The sequence below is a fragment of the Oncorhynchus mykiss genome, chromosome 11 (assembly GCF_013265735.2).
Source record: "Oncorhynchus mykiss isolate Arlee chromosome 11, USDA_OmykA_1.1, whole genome shotgun sequence".
Classification (NCBI taxonomy): Eukaryota; Metazoa; Chordata; class Actinopteri; order Salmoniformes; family Salmonidae; genus Oncorhynchus; species Oncorhynchus mykiss.
The window spans coordinates 75,524,303-75,538,047 of record NC_048575.1 but is presented as its reverse complement, the minus strand read 5'-3'; the positions used below and the strand labels follow the sequence as shown (position 1 = coordinate 75,538,047).

At 44.0% G+C, this 13,745-nt stretch overlaps 1 protein-coding gene across 1 annotated transcript in view; it reads left to right on the top strand.

Annotated features, from left to right (window-relative positions):
- Nucleotides 1-13,745, top strand: part of LOC110536392 (E3 ubiquitin-protein ligase znrf3-like) — a 205,458-nt gene that overhangs the window by 90,888 nt on the left and 100,825 nt on the right. Inside the window, exon 2 of the mRNA XM_036936352.1 lies at nucleotides 13,383-13,505. Coding sequence (XP_036792247.1) covers nucleotides 13,383-13,505 — 123 coding nt within the window. The remainder of the gene's footprint in view (nucleotides 1-13,382; nucleotides 13,506-13,745) is intronic.

Genomic DNA, 13,745 nt, shown 5'->3' with positions numbered 1-13,745 from the left:
CCCACGTCCAGGCTGCCATACCCCACGTCCAGGCTGCCATACCCCACGTCCAAACTGCCATACCCCACGTCCAGGCTGCCATACCCCACGTCCAAACTGCCATACCCCACGTCCAAGCTGCCATACCCCAAGTCCAGGCAACCATACCCCACGTCCAGGCAACCATACCCCACGTCCAAGCTGCCATACCCCATGTCCAAACTGCCATACCCCACGTCCAAACTGCCATACCCCACGTCCAAACTGCCATACCCCACGTCCAGGCTGCCATACCCCACGACCAGGCTGCCATACCCCACGTCCAAGCTGCCATACCCCAAGTCCAGGCAACCATACCCCACGGCCAGGCAACCATACCCCACGTCCAGGCTGCCATACCCCACGTCCAGGCAGACAAGACATTTGCCCTGACCACCCATCCATCTCCTCTTCCTGCTCTTCGGTCCCAGCCGAGGTACTGGCCTCTGGGACAAGAAAGTCGTCATCGGTAATTCCAGTGTAGTACGTGGCGCTGTGCGCACAGGCTGGTTCGAGCGAGGGGCCGCCTGAGTGTGCTCCAAACCGAGACAAACTACACAGAGCATAAGTATCTTTCAGAGAAATGCTATAACCACATGACTGGGGGCTTGATCTCAACCCCAAACCCGGCTTCGCCATCGTCATTTCGATTTAACTGAAATTCCGTTACCTAACTTTATCTGCACATTTCAGTAAATGTGTTTTTTGTAAAAATAACAGCGTAAATTGTTAAAAGTAGTCTTTGTGCCTAGAACTATATGGTTTGTTAAACCTTAAAATCAATGGTTCCCGTGGAATGATCAGAATATTGCCATGATATTAGGTGTCCTCTCCCAGTGTTCCCTCACTGAAACCTCCACACTTGTTTGCTTTCAGAAGGAGCTGATGTTCAGGGGTTATGGAGAGGATGGAGCGGGGGTGGGGTGAAGCGGAATGGCAAACCTCTCAGCTTGTAACATTGTGGGGTGGCTTATTTTGTGGGCTTGCCAGCTGGAGGGTGATATCATTCAAACATGCAGGCGTACTGAGTGGGAGGTTTGTGACAGAGACTTTGGTGCTGCCTGTCTACCTTGGGCCTCATTGAAAACCATGCTTGTATTAGGCACAAATCATAACAAAGATCATCAGTGGCTTGATTCCTTGATTCACACCCCCCCAAAAATAATCCAGATGTTCTTTGATTGAATGTTAGCCTACATAGACATTAAGAGCAATGGCATAACATTTATCAAGTCTATAAAGCCTTGTTCACACTAGGCCTTAATGTTCAAATCAGCTTTGGAATACTGACTCTCCTATGGCTATGCTAGTTGTCGTAGTAACAATGGGTATTTGCACAGTGGTGTAGGCTGATTGGTGGTGATGCTAGTGCTTCCTATCACTCATAGGTTGTTTCGGAAGCTAAGGTGACAGGGCCTGCCATGGACATTTCCCGTTTGCTTTGAATGTTTAAAATCCTAGTTTAAGAACACAATTACAGCCAAAAAGGATAAGATTATATTTTCAAAAGGAGTCATTTTTGGCTAGCCACAGCAGTCAACTAGCTGTTTAACTTTCTAGCACATTCACTCATCTGTTTGTAAACAATTAACATGCTAGTTAGCTACCACATTTTCCTGTCAAACTGTCAACACAGTCTACCACATTTTCCTGTCAAACTGTCAACACAGTCTACCACATTTTCTTGTCAAACTATCAACACAGTCTACCACATTTATCTTGTCAAACTGTCAACACAGTCTACCACATTTTCCTGTCAAACTGTCAACACAGTCTACCACATTTTCCTGTCAAACTGTCAACACAGTCTACCACATTTTCTTGTCAAACTATCAACACAGTCTACCACATTTATCTTGTCAAACTGTCAACACAGTCTACCACATTTTCCTGTCAAACTGTCAACACAGTCTACCACATTTTCCTGTCAAACTGTCAACACAGTCTACCACATTTTCCTGTCAAACTGTCAACACAGTCTACCACATTTTCTTGTCAAACTATCAACACAGTCTACCACATTTATCTTGTCAAACTGTCAACACAGTCTACCACATTTTCCTGTCAAACTGTCAACACAGTCTACCACATTTTCCTGTCAAACTATCAACACAGTCTACCACATTTATCTTGTCAAACTGTCAACACAGTCTACCACATTTTCCTGTCAAACTGTCAACACAGTCTACCACATGTTCCTGTCAAACTGTCAACACAGTCTACCACATTTTCCTGTCAAACTGTCAACACAGTCTACCACATTTTCCTGTCAAACTGTCAACACAGTCTACCACATTTTCCTGTCAAACTGTCAACACAGTCTACCACATTTTCCTGTCAAACTATCAACACAGTCTACCACATTTTCCTGTCAAACTGTCAACACAGTCTACCACATTTTCCTGTCAAACTGTCAACACAGTCTACCACATTTATCTTGTCAAACTGTCAACACAGTCTACCACATTTTATTGTCAAACTGTCAACACAGTCTACCACATTTATCTTGTCAAACTGTCAACACAGTCTACCACATTTTATTGTCAAACTGTCAACAGAGTAGCTAACAATCAACAAGATATGGCAAATAACATTCTAAAAACCACTTCCATCATATTAGCTATTACTAGCTATTCATACCGTTCAGACAAGTCGCATGGCCAGGAAACATTTACGAAGGATCTTCGAAATGCGGTTTGACATATCAGATTCCATGTGCTTTTTGTCTATTCAGACTGCAGGGAAAATGACTGATTTGAATCAGATAGAAGCAGACAAAGAGGAGGAAGTCTTCTTTATTTGAGAACAGAAGCCCTGGGATCCTTTACTGAGATAAGGTTACAGCAGGAGGGAGAGCGGGGTGGAGGGAGAGTGGGAGGGAGATTGGTAGGGAGGGAGAGTGAGAGGGAGGGAGAGAGAGAGAGAGGGGGAGGGGAGGAGAGAGGTAGGGAGGGAGAGTGGGAGGGAGGGAGAGAGGGGTGGACATATTGGATGAAGGCAGAAATACTTGGGAAGTTGATCTAAAATGAACAGAGAGGGAGGGAGGGAATGAGAACCGCCTGCCCTGCTCTACCCTGTCTGCCTCTCTCTCTCCCTTCCATCTTGTCGCTCCTCAAGGCTACTAGCCCCCTTTGAAGTTATTTACAGTGCTAGAGAGAGAGAGAGAGACATAGAGAGACAGAGAGAGAGAGACATAGAGAGAGAGAGAGAGAGGGATGGGGCAGAGAGAGAGACATAGAGAGAGAGAGACATAGAGAGAGAGAGACAGAGAGAGAGAGAGAGAGAGAGAGACAGAGAGAGAGAGAGAGGCCTGCAAGAAAGGGAAAGATGCCAACAGACAGATGAGTGTAAGTCTGCTGGCCACACACACCAACTGTCTGGCCCAGGGCCTGTGTTAGGTTAATGGTTCCCTCCTCTGACTGTGTGTGTAAACTCAGGCTTCACTCTACAGTACTTCATAGGCCCAGTCAGTCAGAATGGTTTGGTCTCTCACTTTAATTTTCTCCCTCCATCTCTCTCGTCTTGATCTCTGTCCTCAGTCACTGAGGCGTTCAGACTGTGGAGGAAATGCTTTACATACAACATGATTGATTGACTGGGAAACAGAGACTGAGTGAGAGAAAGAGACTGACAGACAGACTTGAAAACGCCACAAGGATTAAAGCGAAAAATCAACTGACAATGAAACTGACAGCGTGAGTAAGAGAAGAGAGACAGAGAGACGAGATTCCACCCTGTAAACGTAATTTGCCTGATGAGAAGGAGAGTCTAATTTCATTCATGTGCATTTTCATCCACAGTATGCAGGAGTTGAGCAAATCCAATTGAGAAAAGGACTGTGACTCTCTGTAAAATCGACTGTTTGGCTGGTGGGACGGAGATCAAACGAGCCACACTGAAAGGAAACTTTCATGGCCACGTGTGTGTGTGGTGTGTGTAATGTGTGTGTGTGTGGGTGGGTGCATGGGTGTGTGTTCTTGATCAAGTTCTCTGGCCCGCTATGTGTGGGCATGTTATTGCCAGCGAGGATCCAATATTGAGGGTGAGGTATCACTGGAGGTGTGTGGCAGCTGGGGGGCCAGTTAAGATTGAGGGGATTTGATGTCTGTTTGTGTGACTGTGTATGTGTGTGTGTGTGTGACTGTGTGTGTTTTGTACGTAGTAGACTTTCTCCCACACATTTTAAAAAGATCACAGTAAGCCTTTGGATTGGGGTATAGTAAGCACAGCTCACCGACTAAATCCCCCAACCACCCCATGTAATGGGAGGATGAGCACTGAGCACATGTGCCTGTGAGTTTTAACTTGTAGACTCCTGTAGTGGAACCAGGCCTGGTAGTGGAACCAGGCCTGGTAGTGGAACCAGGCCTACTGAAGAATAATCAATAACTTGATGATTTGATGATGCCACACTGGAACACACATATATACATACACACAGACACACTCTCTCTGTCTCTCTGTCTCTCTCTCTCTGTCTCTCTCTCTCTCTCTCACGCTCTCTCTGTCTCTGTCTCTCTGTCTCTCTCTCTCTGTCTCTCTCTGTCTCTGTCTCTCTGCCTCTCTCTCTCTGTCTCTCTCTGTCTCTGTCTCTCTGCCTCTCTCTCTCACGCTCTCTCTCTCACGCACTCTCTCTCTCTCTCTCTCTCTCTCTGTCTCTGTCTCTCTGTTTCTCTCTCTCTGTCTCTCTCTGGCTCTCTGGTTCTCTCTCTGTCTCTCTGTTTCTCTCTCTCTGTCTCTCTCTGTCTCTCTGGTTCTCTCTCTCTCTGCCTCTCTCTGGCTCTCTGTCTCTGTCTCTGTCTATCTGGCTTTGTCTATCTGTCGCTCTGTCTCTCTCTCTGTCTCTCTGTCTCTCTCTCTCAAACACGTCCTGGAACACACACATCTAAAGCCTAGGTACACAGGTGGGTGAGAGAAGAGAAGAGGACTGGATAGCTGCCCAGGTTCTTCTACTCCTGTATATCTCTGTGTACATGTGAAAAGGTGCTGCTTCTTGGTCTCAAAAAAAAATAGAGAAAACTGAAGTAACAGCCCTAGTGGTTAATCGTTGAGCCAGACTGACATTTCCTAGAGAACATTGAGTCTGTCGCTCTGCCAGACCGCACTGGCACCAATAACATTGTTGATGGCACTATTTGTGATGGCACTATTTGTGATGGGTCTATTTGTGATGGGTCTATTTGTGATGCCACTATTTGTGATGGCACTATTTGTGATGGGTCTATTTGTGATGCCACTATTTGTGATGCCACTATTTTGTGATGGGTCTATTTGTGATGCCACTATTTGTGATGGCACTATTTTTTGATGGGTCTATTTGTGATGCCACTATTTGTGATGGGTCTATTTGTGATGCCACTATTTGTGATGCCACTATTTTGTGATGGGTCTATTTGTGATGCCACTATTTGTGATGGCACTATTTTGTGATGGGTCTATTTGTGATGCCACTATTTGTGATGGGTCTATTTCTGATGCCACTATTTGTGATGGGTCTATTTGTGATGGGTCTATTTGTGATGCCACTATTTATGATGGGTCTATTTCTGATGCCACTATTTGTGATGAGTTTATTTGTGATGGGTCTATTTGTGATGGGTCTATTTCTGATGCCACTATTTGTGATGGGTTTATTTGTGATGCCACTATTTGTGATGGGTCTATTTGTGATGCCACTATTTGTGATGGCACTATTTGTGATGCCACTATTTGTGATGGGTCTATTTGTGATGGGTCTATTTCTGATGCCACTATTTGTGATGGGTTTATTTGTGATGCCACTATTTGTGATGGGTCTATTTGTGATGCCACTATTTGTGATGGGTCTATTTGTGATGCCACTATTTGTGATGCCACTATTTTGTGATGGGTCTATTTGTGATGCCACTATTTGTGATGGCACTATTTTGTGATGGCACTATTTTGTGATGGGTCTATTTGTGATGCCACTATTTGTGATGCCACTATTTTGTGATGGGTCTATTTGTGATGCCATAATTTTGTGATGCCACTATTTTGTGATGGGTCTATTTGTGATGGAACTATTTGTGATGCCACTATTTTGTGATGGCACTATTTTGTGATGGCACTATTTTGTGATGGAACTATTTTGTGATGGAACTATTTTGTGATGGAACTATTTGTGATGCCACTATTTGTGATGGCACTATTTTGTGATGGGTCTATTTGTGATGGCACTATTTTGTGATGGGTCTATTTGTGATGCCACTATTTGTGATGGCACTATTTTGTGATGGGTCTATTTGTGATGCCACTATTTTGTGATGGGTCTATTTGTGATGGAACTATTTGGTCAATAGGAGTGCACTAGAAAGGGAATATGGTGCCATTTCTGCCTAGACCCAATGGAGGAAGGAATATGACCTAGTTTTTAAGCCAGTTTGTTACAGTGAGGGGGGAAAAGTATTTGATCCCCTGCTGATTTTGTATGTTTGCCCACTGACAAAGAAATGATCAGTCTATAATTTTAATGGTAGGTTTATTTGAACAGTGAGAGACAGAATAACAACAACAAAATCCAGAAAAACGCATGTCAAAAATGTTTTAATTGATTTGCATTTTAATGAGGGAAATACAGTGCCTTGCGAAAGTATTCGGCCCCCTTGAACTTTGCGACCTTTTGCCACATTTCAGGCTTCAAACATAAAGATTTAAACTGTATTTTTTTGTGAAGAATCAACAACAAGTGGGACACAATCATGAAGTGGAACGACATTTATTGGATATTTCAAACTTTTTTAACAAATCAAAAACTGAAAAATTGGGCGTGCAATCTTGTCCCTGACATCCTTGGAGAGCTCTTTGGTCTTGGCCATGGTGGAGAGTTTGGAATCTGATTGATTGATTGCTTCTGTGGACAGGTGTCTTTTATACAGGTAACAAACTGAGATTAGGAGCTCTCCCATTAAGAGTGTGCTCCTAATCTCAGCTCGTTACCTGTATAAAAGACACCTGGGAGCCAGAAATCTTTCTGATTGAGAGGGGGTCAAATACTTATTTCCCTCATTAAAATCAAATCAATTTAAAACATTTTTGACATGCATTTTTCTGGATTTTTGTTGTTGTTATTCTGTCTCTCACTGTTCAAATAAACCTACCATTAAAATTATAGACCGATCATTTCTTTGTCAGTGGGCAAACATACAGAATCAGCAGGGGATCAAATACTTTTTCCCCCTCACTGTACTACACTAAACAACAAAAAATTATGCAATATTTAAAGTGTTGGTCCCATGTTTCATGAGCTGAAATAAATGATCCCAGAAATGTTCCATACACACCAAAAACGTTTTTCTCTAAAATTGTGTCGCAGGAAAAACTTAATGATGGTGTTGGAGACGTGTGCGTCATTCCCTCAATCGTGGGTAAACAGGGACTAGACACGCACCCCTTTGGGGCCCTCTTGTTGAGGGTCAGCGTGGCGGATGTGTTGTTGCCTACATTCACCACCTGGGGGTGTCCCTTTAGCTCAATGCGAATGTTGTCTGTAATCCATGACTTCTGGTTGGGATATGTACGTACAGTCACTGTGGGGACGATGTCGTCGATGCACTTATTTGTTTTTATAGTAAAGGTGATCTAGAGTTTTGTATGTGTCTCTGTGTGTAGAGTGAAGGGGATCTAGAGGTTTTTTTTTTTACCCTAATTGGGCATGTGACATGCTGGTAGAAGACAGACAGGTAAGACAGATTTGAATTTTTCCGGCCACTAGGAGTGCCAGCTCGTTGAGTGCGGTCTTAGTGGCAGCATCGGTTTGTGGTGGTAAATAAACAGCTATGAAAATATAGATAAAAACTATCTTGGTAAATAGTGTGGTCTACAGGTTATCATGACCTCAAGATTTTCTTAATATTGGAAATCGCGCACCAGTTTTAGTTAAAAAGATAAGTTAAAATGGGGGGAGTAGAGGGTGGGGGGGTCTGAGGGGTAGAGGGTGGTGGGGGTCTGAAGTAGTATTGGATGATCAAAGGAGGAGTGAATTGTGCCACTGACAGAGAAGAATGCTATGGATGGTGTGACTTGCATTTAGATGTCCTTTGAGAGAGGAGGACTAGAGGTAGCCCTGGAAGTAGGCCCTGTTTTGATCCCATTAAAAACCCTAATCAGCTCACTCCTACACGGGGAGAGAGAGTGGGATAAGGGGCTGGGAGTAGGATTTTGGGGATAGTGGGAAGCAGGTTTGTCCCCCTCCCCTTCCCGTCATCTTCTCACATTTTAACTGAATCGATGATGTGGTTTATTATCTTGTTGTGGTTAAATAAGTCAGAAGGAAGGCAGTCTTTGGGGAGAAAAGTAAAACTCTCTCAACCACGTGACTTGAATATTATATGAACATTAGTATTTCACTGTATTTCACTTCACAAAAATATATAATCTTCTCCCATAATAGTAGTACTATTTTTCTAAAGCGCATGAGGCAAACAAACAAACAAAACCAACAAGAATAGTCATGCCTCCATAATCCATCTGTTAAAACTACCGTCTGGGATTCAAACAACAACATGATCATCCTTTCATTGTATTTATTGATTGAGAGTGTGTTAGGCATGGGTGATATCCACTTTCTTACCGACCTTGTGCCAAACCGGGATATCAAGTAATACCGTCCCTGAATACAAGGGGCGCTATTGTAATCCGAATGTTAGCAATGCTAACAAGTACATGTACAATCCCATAGAGAACTAAACGTTTACCAGCACACTGTGAACGTTTTAAAGTCTCTGATCTAAACTATTTGCAGGACAGAAATCCCAGCTCGTAAAATTATACAAGTAACTCAATAAAACTGACAGTTTGCTGCACGTACAAAACAAATTTTATACAAAAAGGCTCTTGATCCAAGAGGGGATTCTCTGGTGTTACCAAGCTAAACTTGATTTTGGAAGAAGCTACCCACTTAGCTTGATAGCTAACTATCTACTAAATTAGCAAACCAAATGCACAACTTCAGAGGATTTAAACAGTTAACTTAATAGTTATAAGAGATGTAGCTGGAAAACATTTAGTTGTGCATTTGAAATTGTAACTAAATCACCTAGACTTGGCTGCACAACAGTGACTCACAAGGCTCCGGTCTCTTGTCATTGTGTGCTTGTAAACAAACACCATGTGACTGGGGACTACCGGTAAGCTTCATAAGGAAAAATTGTGACAGGTGAAGTGAAGAACGCACTCTTCTTTATCTCCAAATGTATTTCACAAGTTGACTACAGGTATTTACTTAAATAGTAGCTACAAATATTCACATCTATATAAAAAGAAATGAAATCAATCAATCAAATCAATCAAATGTTATTTGTCACATACACATGGTTATCAGATGTTAATGCGAGTGTAGCGAAATGCTTGTGATTCTAGTTCCGACCGTGCAGTAATATCTAACAAGGAATCTAACAATTTCACAACAACTACCTTATACACACAAGTGTAAAAGTGTAAAAGTGTAAAAGAATATGTACATAAAAATATATGGATGAGCGATGGCCGAACGGCATAGGCAAGATGCAGTAGATGGTATCGAGTACAGTATATACATATGAGATGAGTAGTGTAGGGTATGTAAACATTATATAAAGTGGCATTGTTTAAAGTGTCTAGTGATACATTTATTACGTCCAATTTTGAATTATTAAAGTGGCTGGAGATTATTAAAGATTATTAAAGTGGCTAGAGATTATTAAAGTGGCTAGAGTCAGTATGTTGGCAGCAGCCACTCAATGTTAGTGATGGCTGTTTAACAGTCTGATGGCCTTGAGATATAAGCTGTTTTTCAGGCTCTCGGTCCCAGCTCTGATGCACCTGTACTGACCTCGCTTTCTGGATGATAGCGGGGTGAACAGGCAGTAGCTCGGTTGGGTGTTGTCCTTGATGATCTTTTTGGCCTTCCTCTGACATCGGGTGGTGTCCTGGAGGGCAGGTAGTTGGGAAAGTAGGCTGTGATTCATGATAAATTAACAGGCACCGCATCGATTATATGCAACGCAGGACAAGCTAGATAAACTAGTAATATCATCAACCATGTGTAGTTAACTAGTGATTATGTTAAGATTGATTGTTTTTTATAAGATAAGTTTAATGCTAGCTAGCACCTTACCTTGGCTCCTTGCTGCACTCGCATAGGAGGTAGTCAGCCTGCCACGCAGTCTCCTTGTGGAGTGCAATGTAATCGGCCATAATTGGTGTCCAATAATGCCGATTACTGATTGTTATGAAAACTTGAAATCGGCCCTAATTAATTGGCGATTCCGATGAATCGGTCGTCCTCTATTCGAGACCCAGGGTCTCGAGCTTAATGTCGAGTTTGGAGGGTACTATGGTGTTAAATGCTGAGCTGTAGTCAATGAACAGCATTCTTACATAGGTATTCCTCGTCAAGATGGGTTAGGGCAGTGTGATTGAGATTGTGTCGTCTGTGGACCTATTGGAGCGGTAACGGTGTCAGGTAGGGTGGAGTTGATATGGTCCTTGACTAGTCTCTCAAAGCACGTCATGATGACGGAAGTGAGTGCTACGGGGCGATATTCGTTTAGCTCAGTTACCTTAGCTTTCTGGGGAACAGGAACAATGGTGGCCCTCTTGAAGCATGTGGGAACAGCAGACTGGGATAGGGATTGATTGAATATGTCCGTAAACATACAAGAAAGCTGGTCTGCGCATGCTCTGAGGAGGTGGCTGGCGATGCCGTCTGGGCCTTGCGAGGGTTAACACGTTTAAATGTTTTACTCACGTTGGCTTCAGTGAAGGAGAGCCTGCAGGTTTTGGTAGCGGGCCGTGTCAGTGGCACTGTATTGTCCTCAAAGCGAGCAAAGAAGTTGTTTAGTCTGTCTGGGAGCAAGACATCCTGGTCCGCGACAGGGCTGGTTTTCTTTTTGTAGTCCGTGATTGACTGTAGACCCTGCAACATACCTCTCGTGTCTGAGCCGTTGAATTGCGACTCTACTTTGTCGGTATTGAAAAATCATCCCGTGGTGATATCAATATCAAACCAAACATCAGGGTTGTATTCATTAGTGCACACCATAATAAAAATGTTTAGCAACGAAATACAAAAAATTACCTTTCTCATTGGGCAAGTTCAGCTGGTCCCTCCCTGTTTGAGTCCATTTTCTGCTGTTTGGTGCCTAGTGAATACAAACCAGTTGTTTACAATTTTGTCTTTTGGCTTTAACAGGAGCATGGAGAGTGTTGGCTGTGTAAGGGGATACCCATGTGAAAGACTGCCTCCCCTCGGGGCGGGCAGGGTAGAACTAGAGATACCTGAGAGAAGAGGGGAGGGAAACGGGGGGGTTAAAGGGAGAGGAGGACTAGGAGGACGAGGGGAGAGGAGTAGTAGGGAGAAAGAGGGAGAGGAGAGGATGAGAAAGGGGAGGGGAGGAGAGGATGGGGAGAAGAGAAGCAGAGGAGAGGAGAGGAAAAGAGAGGGGAGGGGAGATGGGTTGTGAGGAGACTGAAAGAAGAGAGGTTAGGAGGGGAGGGAGATGTAGAGGGAGAGGAGAGGATGAGAGAGGGGAGGAGAGATGGGTTGTGAGGAGAAGAGAAGACTGAAAGGAGAGAGAGTAGGAGGGGAGGGAGAGGAGAGGATGAGAGAGGGGAGGAGAGATGGGTTGTGAGGAGAAGAGAAGACTGAAAGGAGAGAGGGTAGGAGGGGAGGGAGAGGTAGAGGGAGAGGAGAGAAGAAGAGGGAAAGGGAGGAGAGCAAGGAGTGGAGGTGAAGGGAAGGGAGGAGAGGATGGGAAGGGAGGACAGGAAGGGAAGGGAAGGGAGGAGAGGACAGGAAGGGAAGGGAGGAGAGGATGGGAAGGGAGGAGAGGAGAGGAAGGGAAGGGAGGACAGGATGGGAAGGGAGGAGAGGAAGGGAAGGGAGGAGAGGATGGGAAGGGAGGAGAGGATGGGAAGGGAAGGGAGGAGAGGATGGGAAGGGAGGAGAGGAAGGGAAGGGAAGGGAAGGGAGGAGAGGATGGGAAGGGAGGAGAGGAAGGGAAGGGAAGGGAAGGGAGGAGAGGATGGGAAGGGAAGGGAGGAGAGGAAGGGAAGGGAGGAGAGGATGGGAAGGGAGGGAAGGGAGGATGGGAAGGGAAGGGAATGGAATGGAAGGGAAGGGAAGGGAAGGGAATGGAAGGGAAGGGAATGGAAGGGAAGGGAAGGGAATGGAAGGGAAGGGAAGGGAAGGGAAGGGAAGGGAAGGGAAGGGAGGATGGGAAGGGAGGAGAGGATGGGAACGGAAGGGAGGAGAGGATGGGAAGGGAGGAGAGGAGCAAAATAGAACAGTGAAGTGTCATGGTGGGCAGTGCTTTTCCAGCTGTGGGTCCTAGAGGGGATAGCTGCTGGATCACATGACGAGCTCTGCTGTTTCTGGACTGTGGGCTTGTGCACCGAAACTGCGACCCACTTCACTAGATCACCAAAACAAAAACCTAACCCTAACCTGTACTCTTACCATAACCATAATCCTAAAACCTAACCCTAACCGTAGCTCCTAACCCTACAATTAACCCTAGCTCATAACCCTAAACTTAATTCTAACCTAACACAAATTTTTAAACCTAAACCAGAAAAATCATTTGACCTTGTGGGCACCAACAAATTGTCCCCGGTTGGTCAAAAAATAATGGTTTACTATTCTACACACACACACACACACACACACACACACACACACACACACACAGAGAGAGAGAGAGAGGCACACACACACACACCTGCACAAACTTTTAAAAATGTAATAACTAAAATTTAATTACAAAATTTACTAAAATCATTTAAACATATATTGATCATCTTGCAGGAGCTTTCCCTGGATCCCTAGAATGACATTGCTCTGTCGTGGGTGATATTATTTACATGTTGTGATATTAGCACTGTGCTCTGTCGTGGGTGATATTATTTATATGTTGTGATTTAAACACTGCTCTGTCGTGGGTGATATTATTTATATGTTGTGATATTAACACTGTGCTCTGTCGTGCGTGATATTATTTATATGTTGTGATATTAACACTGCTCTGTCGTGGGTGATATTATATATATGTTGTGATATTAACACTGCTCTGTCGTGGGTGATATTATATATATGTTGTGATATTAACACTGCTCTGTCGTGGGTGATATTATATATATGTTGTGATATTAACACTGCTCTGTCGTGGGTGATATTATTTATATGTTGTTGTATTAACACTGTGCTCTGTCGTGGGTGATATTATATATATGTTGTTGTATTAACACTGTGCTCTGTCGTGGGTGATATTATATATATGTTGTGATATTTACACTGTGCTCTGTCGTGGGTGGTATTATATATATATATACTGTGATATTAACCCTATGGTTTCCCTATGTTTTAGATGCATCCACTGGGACTGTGTAACAACAATGATGAGGACGACCACTACGAGTATGGCTGGGTGGGTGTGGTAAAGCTGGAGAAGCCTGAACTGGACCCCAGCTGTCTCACTGTCCTGGGAAAGGTGAGCAACACATCTATTGTACATACGCACATGATGCTGTGTGTCTGGGTAAGTGCTGGGTAATAAACCTGGCCCCTATGTCAAGTACCTCAGACTAGGAGTGCTGACATCAGGTCCCCCCTGTCTTGTTACATACCAGTCGACAGAGAGAGAGAGCTCCAGAAAACAACCTGTCAGGTAGATTCAGCCAGGGTGAAGACAACTTGATTCTCTTCTTAATTAAAACACAGTATTATTTAT